We start from the raw sequence: 13,549 nt of genomic DNA on the forward strand, positions 1-13,549 counted from the left end.
ACAATTAATTTCTACAACTTCGACCCCGTTTCCTTCTCAATCTCAGCCGCCAACATCCGGGTTTCCTCCTCCATTTCCTCCATCGTCCGAGGTGGCCGACTCGTACTCTCGACTACAAGTTCCTTCTTTTGTTCCTCGACTGTCTTTCTCAGCCGTTGGATCTCCAGGAATTTGCCGACATTGCTGTCCGGGCTTTCAAGATGTGTGTAAACATCGTCAATTGACGGGAAATCGTTCAGTTTGCGAGGAATGATGTGAGTGTGGACATGTGGGACACTGGTTAATTAATCAAATCAGAGATTATACCCCAAACTGTGAATACTAGTTATAGTATAATGAAAAAAGAAGAAGAAGAAGAAGAAGGGGTAATTTGTACATAAGAAAAGATCATGCATACCTTTGTCCAGCGGAACCTCCGTCCTGAATAGCGATAGTTGTACCAGTAGTACCATAAATTCTTTCAATCACTTGAACTGGCGTTAGCCGATATAATCCCGCTAAGGCGGATTTAAGCCCGGAAAGACAAAAATACCCTTCACAACTTTTTGGACGGCCAAAGCATGATCCAGAACCTACTGCCCCGAATGAGTATTGTTTGTAAGTTCTTTCTTAAACTAGCTGGTAAAGAGTGGGATTGTGACATACCTCTTCACTGGTCATATCTTTGTACCGTGCAACGACTCGTATCGGACAGACAAGGACATGACCGGGAAGAATTGGTTTGATGTTTACTATAGCCACTGTTCCCCCATTGAGATTAGAGGTGCTAAACGCGAATGACGGAATACAAGATATATTGTATATCTTCCTCAAACAGAGTTCATATGCATACTGGACAATCTTGTCTTATAAAAAACCTATTATAGCGGTTAGAACGTGGTCCTGGTAGAGCGGTTATACCGAGGATATCTTACCTGTGTCGAGACCTTGAAAGGCCCAAAGAAAACTTCGGAAGCTGCCATTGTTACTTGATGACGGTTGAAGTATATGCAAGTTCACGAGATAAATTTGGAGGATGTTGCATGTTGTTCGACGCCCGACGGTTGAATTCGGCCTGAAGTCCTTCGGTTGGACTACGCCAAGAACCTCGGTCTCCACAGCTGGTAGCTGACAGGAGTTCATGGCGCAAATTCTACATACCCAGTTAGTGGTAGTCGGTCTTGAAGCTGTAGTAACTACCGAAAGTCTTTCGAATTCTAACAGACTATAACTGGAATTGCTGGGAATGGGATATATCACGGGAATGCGCGTCCCAACGCAGCCAAGTTGAATTACCAGTGTTCTCCTTGTTCAATATATTAATATCACCACATCCCAGATTGCATCACCACCACCAGAACATGCCTAGAACGAGCGTCAGAAAAGAACTGATCGACTGGTACATCGACCAGCTAACCACCGAACTAAATCGCACGACTGGCGAACAGTTCTTAAAGTATATCCCTCGCACTCTCGAAGCTTACGTCAAGCTCCACGACAAATACACCAAAAGGCTCGAAAACACTCCCACCGATACCGAGGATACCGAGAACGACGAAAATGTCGAGAATAACCATCAACCTGCCCCTTCATCCATATCTTCATCCTCATCTTCATCCTCATCCTCATCCTCATCTTCTTCCTCTTGCCAATCAATAATCCTCACCGTTCTTGCAAACGAAAAATTCCTCGATCTAATCAAATCCGAAAGATACATTGCTCCGCGACTCCCCGTCCCCAGAACCCAAGATTTCTACCTAAACGTAGTCCCAAACCTCGATAATGACCGTTTCCGCCAGAACTTCCGTGTCAATCCCGATGCATTCGCTTTCATCCTCCAAAAAATCTCTACAAACCCAGTTTTTGGCGACAGACAGGGCTCTGCAGAATTACAACTAAAAATCGCGTTACGCAGATTTGGTGGATTGGACGATGTCAGCCAGATTGCCCAGAAATTCGGAATCGGGGAAGGGACGGTGGTACTTTATACTCAGAGAGTGGCTGGTGCGTTGATGGAGCTGTGGTCAGAGTATGTTAGATGGCCTACAGTTGAGGAGCAGGCTGCTATGAAAGCACGTTTAAGGCAAAAGGACTTTGCGGTATGGGAAGACTGCGTGGGCTTTATCGACGGTACAATGTTCCCCTTTGCTACCCGCCCAGCATTCGGAAAGGAAGACGCAAGAAATTACTACAACATGAGAAAACATGCATACGGCCAACATGCTACCGTCGTCTGTGACGACCAAAACAGAATAACTCACTTCACGAGTCTATTCCCGGGCAGTGTTTCCGACCAAAGGGCGTTCAGGGTTACGGATCTCTTCCAAAAACCCGAGGAGTTTTTCAAAAACCAATATCAGTATCTCCTTGGTGATAAGGGGTACGCGTTGAACGAAAGGTTGATTATTCCGTTTAAACAGCCAAGATCAGGAAAACCACCGAAGGAGCAGAGAAGGTTCAATTGGAAGTTATCCAGTCTACGGGTCAAAGCCGAACACACAATTGGAATCCTTAAGTTACGGTTTAGGTCTTTACAGCGACTCCCAGTTCGCTTAGTCTCACAGGAGAAGCTATCGGAGGCACTACGATGGATTGGTGCGTGTGTGGTTTTGCATAATATGTTAGTTGATTTTAGGGATGAGTGGGAGCCAACAACCGAAATGCTAGAGGAGGTATTAAAAGAGGAGAGGGAAAGGGATGAGGAATATTTGGGAGCGATAGACGGGTCGGTTCAAGTCGAAAACCCGGGGTTGCTAGCTAGGATGTCAAAGGACGAAAGAAGGGGACATACAAGACGCCTGGCGCTAATGCAGAGAGTAATGGACGAAGATGAGGCTTTTGACGAGGAAATGGCAATGCTGGTGGGATCAAACGCCGGTAAAAATGCAAGGAAGAGGAAGAGGAAATGAATCAGAGGAAACCGTCATGAAACATCGTTCAGAATCAAAAAATCTCGAAACTCATGGCTCTGCCGTTTCTTCGAGGGACGGATCGGCTCTAGTTTCCGAAGCAGTTGTGATTACAGTATCTGGACTAGTTGACCTGTAGTCGATTCTACCGGGAACAGGAGCTTGACCACCTTCTCCGAAAGACTGAGGGTGAGGGTACGGATGATATGGATGAGGATATTGCATAGGGTGCGGGTGATGCCCGATAGCAGGGTGGCGTGGATGACCAGCACGTGAACCCGTGAATCTACCAGGGTGAGGGCTATTGAAGAACATACCACGTTGGTGACGAAGAGCTTGGTCATCCATGGATAACTGGTCCTCCCCATAAAACCTTTGCATTTGGGGTCCGGTAGGCTCAAATTCACGATACATATTCTTATTAGGGGCGTATCCGTGTCCCTGCCAGGCTTCGTTCATCATAACCGAGCCACCTTGCTGTAGCATCCGTTGATATCCTTCGTTGTAGAGGACATCTTCTTCTGCATGCACATTGCGGTAAAACTCATCAGGATAGTTGGGGTCATAAGGGGCACGTTGAGATGGTGTAGGAGGTTGAGGCGGGCCGGCATACGGCTGGTTTGGTTGGGGTTCCAGTTGCGTCCTGCCCACCTTAGCGGTAGCCCTACTGCCACTCTTATCACCGACCTTATCACCGACCTTATCATTACTTTTGACTGTAGTAATACTGGCCCGCTGTATCCTAGCCAGCACAGGTTCAATCGCTGGTGAGGTTCCACCGTCTGAAGGAGCTGGGGTCGAAGACTGTGGTGTTGGATTCGAATCCGGAACGGATTGTTTCTCCAGCAAGTTGGCTGATGATTTTGGTTTTTTCGAGGGGCGCTTTACGGTGGGCGTGACATCATTAATTTGGCCGCGCTGAGTGGTAGTTGGCGTACGCGTGACTTCGAAACCGATAGTAGTGCTAGGGGTAGCGTCCGGCATTAGTTTCCTCTTGGTGCCTTTTCGCTCCGGTTCACGTTCTCGTTTGACGGCTGAAACAGAATCAGATCGCTTCGCAACCGGGCGGCTGGTTATGATAATGAGGTCCGGGTCATCTAGTATAGATTTCGGAGCCTCGATGGTAGGCATCTTGGGTGCCGGTTGGCAAATGAAATTCTTTTCTTCGTCAGTGAGGTCCAGCCCCATCGATCGCTTCAGCTTCAACCTTTCGATTTCCGCATTGTAATGATCGATTTCAGACTTGGCATTCAAGATAGCTATCTCGTGGGAACGTTCCTGCTCCTTTTGCAGAATACTCAGACGAGCCATCTTTATTTCGTGCTCCTTCTGGGCTTTCTCCTTATCAAGCTCCGACTTGGCGATAGCCACTTTAGCTTCGTATTTTGCCTTTTGGGCTTCGACGGGGGCCTGGATCATAGCTCGCATCTCATCAATAGCTGACATCCTTTTCCCTCCGCGGAAACCAAAAGAGGCTTTTGAGGGTGTAGCAGCCGAATTCATGAACTGTCGAGGGGTTGCAGAGCCTGCTCGCGATAGCGAAGTATCTTGCCCGGCTGAGCCCTTAGATGAGGCTTTTTTCGGGCGGTTTTGCTGGTCGTCATCTTCCTCGTCCTCGCCCCCCTTTGAGACTTGGTCTTCGTCATCACTTTCGCGCCACTCGACCGTCGCCTCTTCCTCCTCCTCCCCTTCTTCGGCTTCATCTTCCTCATCATCGTCTTCAGCCTCGGCATCGGCCTCTGCTTCCGCCTCGGGGGCCTGCCTTTGGTTCCCACTTCCAACCTGTGAAGTCCCTACTGAAGCTGTCGAAATCATACCAGTGCTCGTCAATTGAGCAGACGGTTGTACTGATGAACTATTCCCGAAGACCGGCAACAGGGCTTTGAAAAAGTGACATTTCTCAAGGCACTGCTGCTCAAGGCTGATAATGGATCCATCCTTCTCGATATCCCCCCGTCCCGTCCCCTGCGACCAATCCCAAGTTTTCTTCCAATCTAACACCATCTTCGTGATATGATGTTTCGTCTTTTTCCCACGCGGATCAGCGTCCAATATACCGATATCAGAAGCCCACCTTTTGGATGTAGCGGCTTTATTGGCAACATATTTAGAATTGTATTCATCCACCATACGGCCGGCTAGAGCGAGTTCTAATGCCTTACTCCATCTGATATTGGCAATGTTATCATCGTCTTGTATTTGGGGTTTTGTTGTTTTTTTAGTGACTGGTGGTGGTTTTGAGGGAGGCATTCTGACGGTGCAGATTCACCTCTAGACTAGAGCCAATGAATTATTATTAGCTGAAGCATCGTTGAAAAGGGTAGCTTCATAACTTACAAGATGGTTATATAATTAGCCCGTCATACATACATATAAGGCATCTAGGTCTACAAACGATTGGAATGTTGATGTACTTCGCGATGGTGTCCGGTTGGGAGGAAGGGATGGCGAATGGATGAAGAGAGACTCGGGCTTCAGGTCATAGGGGCCAATCAGGAGGGGTGCAGGACGATAAGTGATTGGCTTTGTATCGACCGCGAAGCTTCCAAAGTCATCATCATCGATGGATAGGGTGGTGCATCAATGGAGAAGTCAGGTGATGGGACGGAACAACGCGTTCACCACGGACAAACGTGTTGCATCACGTGATATAGCGTTCATGTCCTGTGTGGGATATTGGCTGTGCCCCTAAATTTTTCCCGCGCGAAGCAAAGAGGCCTCCTACTTACACCAACCCTGTGAACAGACTGTGCCGCCAGTGCACATCAGCATGTATACAGGCACCTTTTAACAGCCTCACGCTCGCGGAAGTAAATATTTTTTCGAGTGTAGACGACTACAAGAAAGAGTTATCTTCTTCTCCAAACATTTCCGCCACCCATCGTAACAGTGCCAATTGCCTTGTAAATTGATTTTCTAGACGTTCCTGATTAATTTGGGTTGAAGGTTTCTGCGCCCCTCCAATCCGCAACATGAGCTTGCAATACTCTGTACGAGAGATTTGGCAAGCCATGTAAGTATCACGTGCTACTCGCCACAGTTGGAAGGAGGAGGCTGGTGCAGGGCTGGTGCGGCTGCGAAAAACTTGGATGGAGAAAAGTATTCTTCTTTAGTTGCAAAGTCCTGCTGTCGAATGCTGTCGCCCGTACCAGACATAATTTGGGTGGTGCCACTTTTTCAGAAAATCTCTGCAAAAAAGTGATGGCCATTTTACCAGAATTTTGGTGTGCCAAAAGTGCCAAAAGTGCCATTCTTGCTTTTTGTGTTGTGCTCGGCATTTTGCCACTTTTTGAAAATGGCACACCCCAAACCCTTCTTTGAATCCCCGCACGCGGACCACTTTTTTAATTGCAATTCTGGCACTTTTGGCACTTTTCTGGCACTCGAAAATGGCACCTGGGACTCAACCAAATTGCAAGAAACTCCATGGCTTCGCTGGTTACCACGCAAACCCGCATAGAAACTGGGTTTGAACCTCACTTTTAAAATATGAAAGAGTCCCCTTAGAGACCGAGGTCTGACTGTGGCCTGCATACTGGGTCGCATCTCCTTGATCGTGAGGCATTGACCTCGAGCTATGGTGAGGCATTGTGATATTTTCCAGCCTCATTTCTGCGTTTCTCCAGCCTCAAGAGGAGGCGCACCGCCGCGTACTATTCGCAAAACCCAAGTTCTCCCCAGCCTCCTCAAAAAGAGGCGCGTACAAAAGTTAGCCCGTATTCCCTCAATACAACTGAAATTGCGCACGCGATGCAATCTCTGGTGGAGCGCAAAAGATCTCATTCTCGATATCGTAGTCTCGAAAGACCTGTCCAGCCCATCGGGACATGTAGAATCATTTACAGCAGTCTCCAACCGCATTTAGAGATATCTGCTTCGTGATCATTATATCTTCACCTTGTAGTCTACGAATGAAAAATTGAATATTTCACACTCATCGGTCTGGATCTCAATAAAAACTGGGCTCCCTTTGTTACATTATTACTACTTAACTATTCTGTTTGATTATTTATCGCGCTCCCGCAGACTGATGTTGTTGGTGACCCTCCCAGCGCATGATTCTACAGCTTCAATCACATCTTGTGGTGTTGTCAGTGTCGACTGGAAAACACATTTGGTTTGCCCTGATTTAATTTACCTTATTCATCCGATCCCTTCCCAAGTCCCTTTCCATGACGCCAATGCAAAACCCCTTTAGTGAATCAGCCTTGGCATAATAAGCACACTGTCCGGATACAAGGCTAAGCCAGTCCCTGCCACGTGATCAACACCAGAATCACAACAAGGCTGTTAATTTTCAATCCCGGAACCAGCCAGGCCATGCAATTCAATGCTCCGATCAAAAATTGGTTTTATTTTATTTTACTTCATTTATTTATTTATTTTACGTCTACCCTAATGATCAGAATATAATATAACAATATCTAAGCTAGAATAGAAAAGGGAACAAGAACGGCGCGAGACAAAACAATCGACCACCTCTCGAATATTCGTTTAGTCAACCACATAACAAGCATTAGGCATATGCCTGCATGATGTTACTACAGATCAGGAGCCTAGGTGTACATGCGTGGCACAGCTGCTTAAGATTGATACTTGATTGTGAGGGCCATGACCTCAAGATGTACCGTACACATGATTATCCGCTATTGGCTAGAAGGCATGCATCCCATATGACCAGGCTCTTGCCTTAACGTTCAATTTATTGGATACGAGACTAACTTTAAGTACCCCAACTTAACTGCGGGGAGCTGCGGAAGAAAACACTCAGGTCTCCAGTTAACTCACTTAGGTTGATGAGGGGGAATAATCTCAGAATCCCTATCAGTGCAGTCAGATCGGGTGGAAGTGAAGGAATTAAAGCGAATATAGGATGGCGACTCACAACTCTCTCGATGGCCTGAGCCAGAGGTTTTCAAATATCGCCTTATCAGATGACGATGCGACCGGGGAGACTTCAACTGCGCCACGAAGGCGAACCCCGGTGGATCAGTACTTTTACGAGCACGCATCTAGGCCCGGGTCAAAATTCAAATACAACAGCGATACGAAGCTAAACATCCGTAAAACATTCGATGATCTGGCAAAAGCCGAGAAATGGCGCCGTAAGAAGCGATTGGCAGAGAAGAGGAAGTTCTTCGAAGCGATTGACTCGGAGTTCACCACGAGATTCGGAGATGGTAACAAACTCGAGACATGGCAGAGACTGGTGGCTATGTTCGAACCAGATGATCCCCCTCCGACGAGTATAACGAAGTGTAAGAAGGTAAAGGAAATTCTTATAAGCTTTGATTGATCTTTACAATATCCAAATCGCTTTTGTGCGACATAAGAAATAATTAGTCTACTCCAGTACTAACCTATATTTAGGTACTTTCCGAATACTATATTAATATATACGACTTTTTGGAATATTGCCAGGAGATGGGGATAGACGAACAGGCTGGTATTCAGGGCGATCTGAAGAGCCTCGACAAAGGGAGTTTACAAAATTTGAGGATTTATTCCAAGAGCAATGGTCTCATATATCCTTTGGATTTCGCAAGGGGACGTGTTTTACAGGCTTTTTTGGTGCACATGTTCGGATAGTACCACGTGTATGACCCGTGCTAAGTCACTAGTTTCTACTTTCATTACTTGTCTTGTCCCGGCCTGCTAGTACAAGGTAATTCGCACTTCGCGAATTCGCCGAAATCAGGTATCTTTTTGTCTACTTGTTGTTGAATACATCAAAATCGATGACCGACATCTTAAGTGTCATAACCAATCTTCCACAATTGAGTTGTGAAAAAATTACCTAGCCCTGTATGTTTTCAAGGCAGGAACCGAACCCTACCAATGTGGAATTCGTAACAAACTGAGAGCATGATAATGGATCGGTGAATAGTAGCCGACTTCATGCTCCAGGTCGGCCTGTATTGACGACCATATAGGCCTTGTGCTCCCCGACTTGTTCCAGCCTAATTCCTGCATCCGTCGCCTCCCCAGCATCCCAAACACAATCCCGAGGATCTGCTTTCATCGAATTTTCCTGCAACATCGTAAGAACGGCCCTTACATCGGCCCTATGGCTCTCAATATTGTCCGAGAAAATCAATAGCACGTTGTTCACTGATAAGCAGAAAGTTTGCTTAACGGTGGGTGTTGCATCTAGAACAACTTTGAGTTCATCCGGCGAATGTCGTGTCCCTATCCGCGTGAAAACCGTGGCAGAGCGAGCATTTTCGAATGCTGTTTCATCAGATGGAGTCCAAACGGCGACATTTGTCATAACAGCTCCATCATTAGTTTGGGCAGTGGTTGTCCCGCTCTGATCCACGGAAAATCTATCCATTCTGCCGAAAGTTCAGTCAATAAATTAAATGGTCTGAAGGAAGATGTCTTGGTAATGTTCGCAACCAACGGGCGAGGTGAGTTACGTTACCTTGTTGGTATTTTTAAAAGTAAATCGGAAATTGGGGATATTTTGCAGTAACTTTTCGAAGCAGCTGTCTTTTTCGAAAACTGGAGAAAAGAACACAGAGAGGTTTGAAGTTTGAGGTTTGTGTTTTGTGTTTGTGTTGAGGTGGTCCTGTAGACGACAGGCTTGGAACATCCAGACTTAGCTTCGAATCTGTTTCGCGCAAACAGCATGCATATTCATCGTCCTGTTGGCCTATCTCATCACCAAAAGTTTTTGTGGAGCAGATTGAATGGAAAGGCAATTAGTATCTTCAGTGCATGAGAAATAATAGCTACTAATGTACAATCACTGACCACCTATAAAGTGTCCTCGGGTTAACATCTCGAGCCCGGACCAGATCCAGATCGAGACTCGAGACCGACGGAAGCATCACCAACGGCCAGAAGACTTGGCGCCAATGTCTTTAATCCAACAAACAACGCAAAGGTGACACAAAGTGTGGCAAGGACTAGCTGAGAGGGCATGGAAGAGATCATCAATCAATGCACTGCACAGTACTACACTAACAGACCTGCAGCGATAAATGTCAATAGGTCACGGAATTAAGATCCCACCATCGTCAACCATATCTTAGGATGCAACGTGGAAGAATCCGATACATTAGTGGACCGTCTTGACACACGCGTACACGGACGCAAAAATGCTGAACAATATTACTAAGAATGCCCTAATGTCCGGCTGCGTAAAACGTCCCGTCTGGATAACGGCTTCAGGCTAGCGGGTCCGGGATTTGCATATCTATCGCACCACTTCTTCAAGATTTTCTCCATGAAATCCCCGAATAGCGACAGGTACTTAGATACGGATGACGTTTGCGAGGGGGGAGTGGCCTGTTCAACGATCACTAATTCGAATTGGTTAAAGCGGTGACTGGGAGGTCGGGTTCGATAGGAACGAGGGTCGGAAAAATGCATGTGGAGTTGCATTGGAGAATTACGAGAAATAGAATTTATGCTCTCTCTCAGAGATCTTATTCAATCCGTATTTATTCAACGAGGGATGTGCTTCTTGTAATTCTTGGCCCTTTTCAATTCTCCATTATTATATTAATTCCGTAGCAGTATAAAATATCGCCAAATTTCTATTCTCACGGATAAATATTTCCACTGCACTGCTACAGACGGCCTCCACGTTCACTTCTATCCATTGATTCGATATCGCGCGTTTGATCCGCTTGCTTCCACATTCCTAAGCCAGGATCCCTCGACGTCATTACCCATTTTCGGTAAGACGTGATAAACTACAACATTAACAACGCAAAAAATGGCCGAAACGACTATTGTTCTTTATCTCTTCAAGCGTCTACACCAGCTTGGTATTCGATCTGTCCACGGTGTTCCCGGTGATTACAACCTTGTAGCATTAGATAATCTTGGTGACGCTGGGCTCAAGTAATCCAAACTTACCAGATACACTCTATTCTCTATGATGATTTCGCTGACGTTACCGTAGTTGGGTCGGAAATTGCAATGAGCTTAATGCTGGTTACGCTGCGGATGGCTACGCTAGAATCAAAGGAATCTCTGCTTTAATCACTACATTCGGTGTCGGTGAACTGTCTGCTCTTGCTGCTGTAAGGTTTTACTCTCTCTGTAAGTAAACTGGTTGAAACTAGCGCTAAATATTCCTTATAATAGGTCGCCGGTTCTTACAGCGAACGTGTCCCCGTGGTTCACGTTGTCGGCACTCCTTCAACTATCTCGCAAAAACAGGGCGTACTTCTTCACCACACACTCGGAAATGGCGATTTCTCCGTCTTCGCTAACATGTCGAGGAACATCTCGTCGCAACTGGTCAATCTCAATGACCCGACTACTGCTGCGAAGGATATTGATCGCGCTCTGAGAGGTATTCCCAGATCGGAACATATATACATTTATATCATACTAATAAATACTGTTCCATAGAATGCTACGTCTCGGCCCAACCAATATACATCGGTACGTAGAAATTAATCACTTGATATAGAGCTTTAGCTAATGTCACAATCGAAAAGCCCTCCCAACCGACATGGTCCTCCGAAAAATCCCTGCCGAGGGACTCAAGACCCCGATTAACCTGGAATTACCCGAGAATGATCCTGAGATCGAACGTGATGTTATTGAAAATATCACCAAGATGGTATATGCGGCTAACAACGCTATTATCTTGGTGGATGCCTGTGCCATTCGACACCGCGTTGTCGACGAGGTTCATGACTTGATCGATAAGTCTCAGTTGCCTGCGTTCGCTACGCCAATGGTGCGTAGCCCCCGAGAAAGATTACTTTAAAGAAAAGAAGCTTATCGAAGGTTCTGGATAATAGTCGAAAGGTGCTATCGATGAGACCAACCCACGATTTGGGGGGGTTTATGTCGGATCGGTTTCTCGACCGGATGTCAAAGGGGCTGTTGAATGCGCAGATCTTATCATATCAATTGGTGCATTGAAGAGTGACTTCAACAGTGGTGGCTTCACGTATCGTACTAGCACGAAGAATACGATCGAGCTCCACTCTGATCACACAAAGGTAAGTCTCGGTCCCCGGGATTCCAAGCATGGATATTCGCTCACAAAACATCAAGATTGGATATGCCACCTACCCCGGCATCACAATGAAATCCGTCCTCCAGAAACTCCTGAATTCTTTGGATTTCCATAAAATCCGACACACGGATAGCGCTAAATCTGCCCCACCTGTGCTCAAAAACGAGGAGGCTGAGAAATCAGATAGCCAGGAGATCACCCATTCTTGGTTTTGGCCACACATTGGGAACTGGTTGCAAGAAAATGATGTGGTTATTACAGAGACGTAAGCGCGAACAGTTTTCAATTTTGGTCGTAGAGAAAGGTGCATTGCTAATGAATATGTATCGCAGTGGCACGGCCAACTTTGGCATCATCGAGACCCGCTTTCCTAAAGGAGTCACAGCCATCTCTCAAGTCCTTTGGGGTTCAATTGGCTATTCCGTAGGCGCTTGCCAAGGTGCTGCATTGGCGATCAAAGAATCCGATCCTTCTCGTAGAGTCATTCTCTTCGTCGGCGATGGTTCTTTCCAGCTGACAGGTAATGAAGTCTCTACTATGATCCGCCACGGACTCAAGCCGATTCTTGTGATCATCAACAACGAGGGTTACACTATTGAGCGAATGATCCATGGAGAGGATGCCGGATATAACGACATTCAGCCATGGAAGCACACTAAACTTTTAGAGACCTTCGGGGCGAAAGAGGGGGAATATTTGAACCATGTGGTCAAGACAAGGAAAGACGTTGATAACTTGTTCAAGAAAGGGAACGAGTTTTCAAAGGCTGACAAGATTCAGGTATGTACTCGCAACGCTAAAAGTTTCGCGAATCGAATATCCCCAGTTTCCCTTCGAAGTTCCGAGGTTTGCTCACATCACATCTTCTATCTAGTTGGTTGAATTATTCATGCCGAAGCTCGATGCCCCTCGTGCGCTAAAGATCACAGGAAAGATGTCAGAAAAATTGAATGCAAAGACAGAGTAAAGGCGGAGGAACCATGGAATTAAATGGATAAAGTAGTAATGAAGCACTTTCTGCTTTATGTTATTACCGCAGCAGCTTAGGCAAGAAATAAATTACAAGATTATTGGTCTCAAAAAATTCTGGCGGCGCAGTCTGCACAACAGTTTGCGCCCTTGGCTCGCTTTATCGATATGGGTGTGTTGACGGCGACTTGGATGTTACCCGTTTCGTCCAAACTTTTCAAGATGCAGATTTGTGCCACAGCTTCCTGCAGCCCGAATTCGCGAACGTATGCACAGAGTGCTTAACATTTAAGTTAGCTCTTCGATTGTTATCAATTGATTCGAGTCATCGGATATTAGGCCGATATCTATACATAAGAGCCACGCGAATCTTTGCACTCGTAAGAAACAAGAGCAACCGGAACCACTTGTCAATTAACGTTTTGATATCCGAAATTTCCATCCGAGATATCCATAGGGATATTTGGGAGGAAAAAGAACAACTTTCCCATGACGACACTTGGCATGAGAAGTTAAGCCTTTGACGGTGCTACGGGGGCTCAGCTACGCCAAGACGTTAGAACAGAAATACAGCCAATGGGAGAGTGAGCTCCTGGTTCAATCCTGGGGCTGTTACGCGAAACGCCTCAGGGAATTTCAACGAAGGGGTCTGGGCTTTTTTTTGACAGGACTGCTTTGAGACGAGATTTGTTTCTGCATGCCA

At 46.2% G+C, this 13,549-nt stretch overlaps 6 protein-coding genes across 6 annotated transcripts; 3 read left to right on the plus strand and 3 right to left on the minus strand.

Annotated features, from left to right (window-relative positions):
* Window positions 1–11: 11 nt before the first annotated feature.
* AOL_s00215g144 (uncharacterized protein) lies at window positions 12–962 on the minus strand (the record flags this gene model as incomplete). The annotated part of the gene is made up of 6 exons (XM_011129346.1): window positions 12–276; window positions 398–467; window positions 533–572; window positions 646–740; window positions 833–857; window positions 915–962. The coding sequence occupies 6 exons, from the start codon at window positions 960–962 to the stop codon at window positions 12–14; spliced, it is 543 nt and encodes a 180-aa protein (XP_011127648.1).
* Window positions 963–1,340: 378 nt separating this feature from the next.
* On the plus strand, window positions 1,341–2,888 carry AOL_s00215g145 (uncharacterized protein; the record flags this gene model as incomplete). The annotated part of the gene is made up of 1 exon (XM_011129347.1): window positions 1,341–2,888. The coding sequence occupies one exon, from the start codon at window positions 1,341–1,343 to the stop codon at window positions 2,886–2,888; it is 1,548 nt and encodes a 515-aa protein (XP_011127649.1).
* Window positions 2,889–2,939: 51 nt separating this feature from the next.
* AOL_s00215g146 (uncharacterized protein) lies at window positions 2,940–5,138 on the minus strand (the record flags this gene model as incomplete). Its single annotated transcript, XM_011129348.1, has 1 exon — window positions 2,940–5,138. One exon carries the CDS (start codon window positions 5,136–5,138, stop codon window positions 2,940–2,942), a length of 2,199 nt encoding a protein of 732 aa, XP_011127650.1.
* Window positions 5,139–7,761: 2,623 nt separating this feature from the next.
* On the plus strand, window positions 7,762–8,184 carry AOL_s00215g147 (uncharacterized protein; the record flags this gene model as incomplete). Its single annotated transcript, XM_011129349.1, has 1 exon — window positions 7,762–8,184. One exon carries the CDS (start codon window positions 7,762–7,764, stop codon window positions 8,182–8,184), a length of 423 nt encoding a protein of 140 aa, XP_011127651.1.
* Window positions 8,185–8,784: 600 nt separating this feature from the next.
* Window positions 8,785–9,222, minus strand: AOL_s00215g148 (uncharacterized protein; the record flags this gene model as incomplete). Its single annotated transcript, XM_011129350.1, has 1 exon — window positions 8,785–9,222. One exon carries the CDS (start codon window positions 9,220–9,222, stop codon window positions 8,785–8,787), a length of 438 nt encoding a protein of 145 aa, XP_011127652.1.
* A 1,392-nt stretch (window positions 9,223–10,614) lies between these two features.
* AOL_s00215g149 (uncharacterized protein) lies at window positions 10,615–12,759 on the plus strand (the record flags this gene model as incomplete). The annotated part of the gene is made up of 8 exons (XM_011129351.1): window positions 10,615–10,742; window positions 10,804–10,924; window positions 10,989–11,199; window positions 11,259–11,291; window positions 11,348–11,592; window positions 11,657–11,860; window positions 11,916–12,142; window positions 12,210–12,759. The coding sequence occupies 8 exons, from the start codon at window positions 10,615–10,617 to the stop codon at window positions 12,757–12,759; spliced, it is 1,719 nt and encodes a 572-aa protein (XP_011127653.1).
* Window positions 12,760–13,549: the final 790 nt, after the last annotated feature.

The sequence above is a fragment of the Orbilia oligospora genome (assembly GCF_000225545.1).
Source record: "Orbilia oligospora ATCC 24927 unplaced genomic scaffold scaffold00215, whole genome shotgun sequence".
NCBI classification, from domain to species: Eukaryota; Fungi; Ascomycota; class Orbiliomycetes; order Orbiliales; family Orbiliaceae; genus Orbilia; species Orbilia oligospora.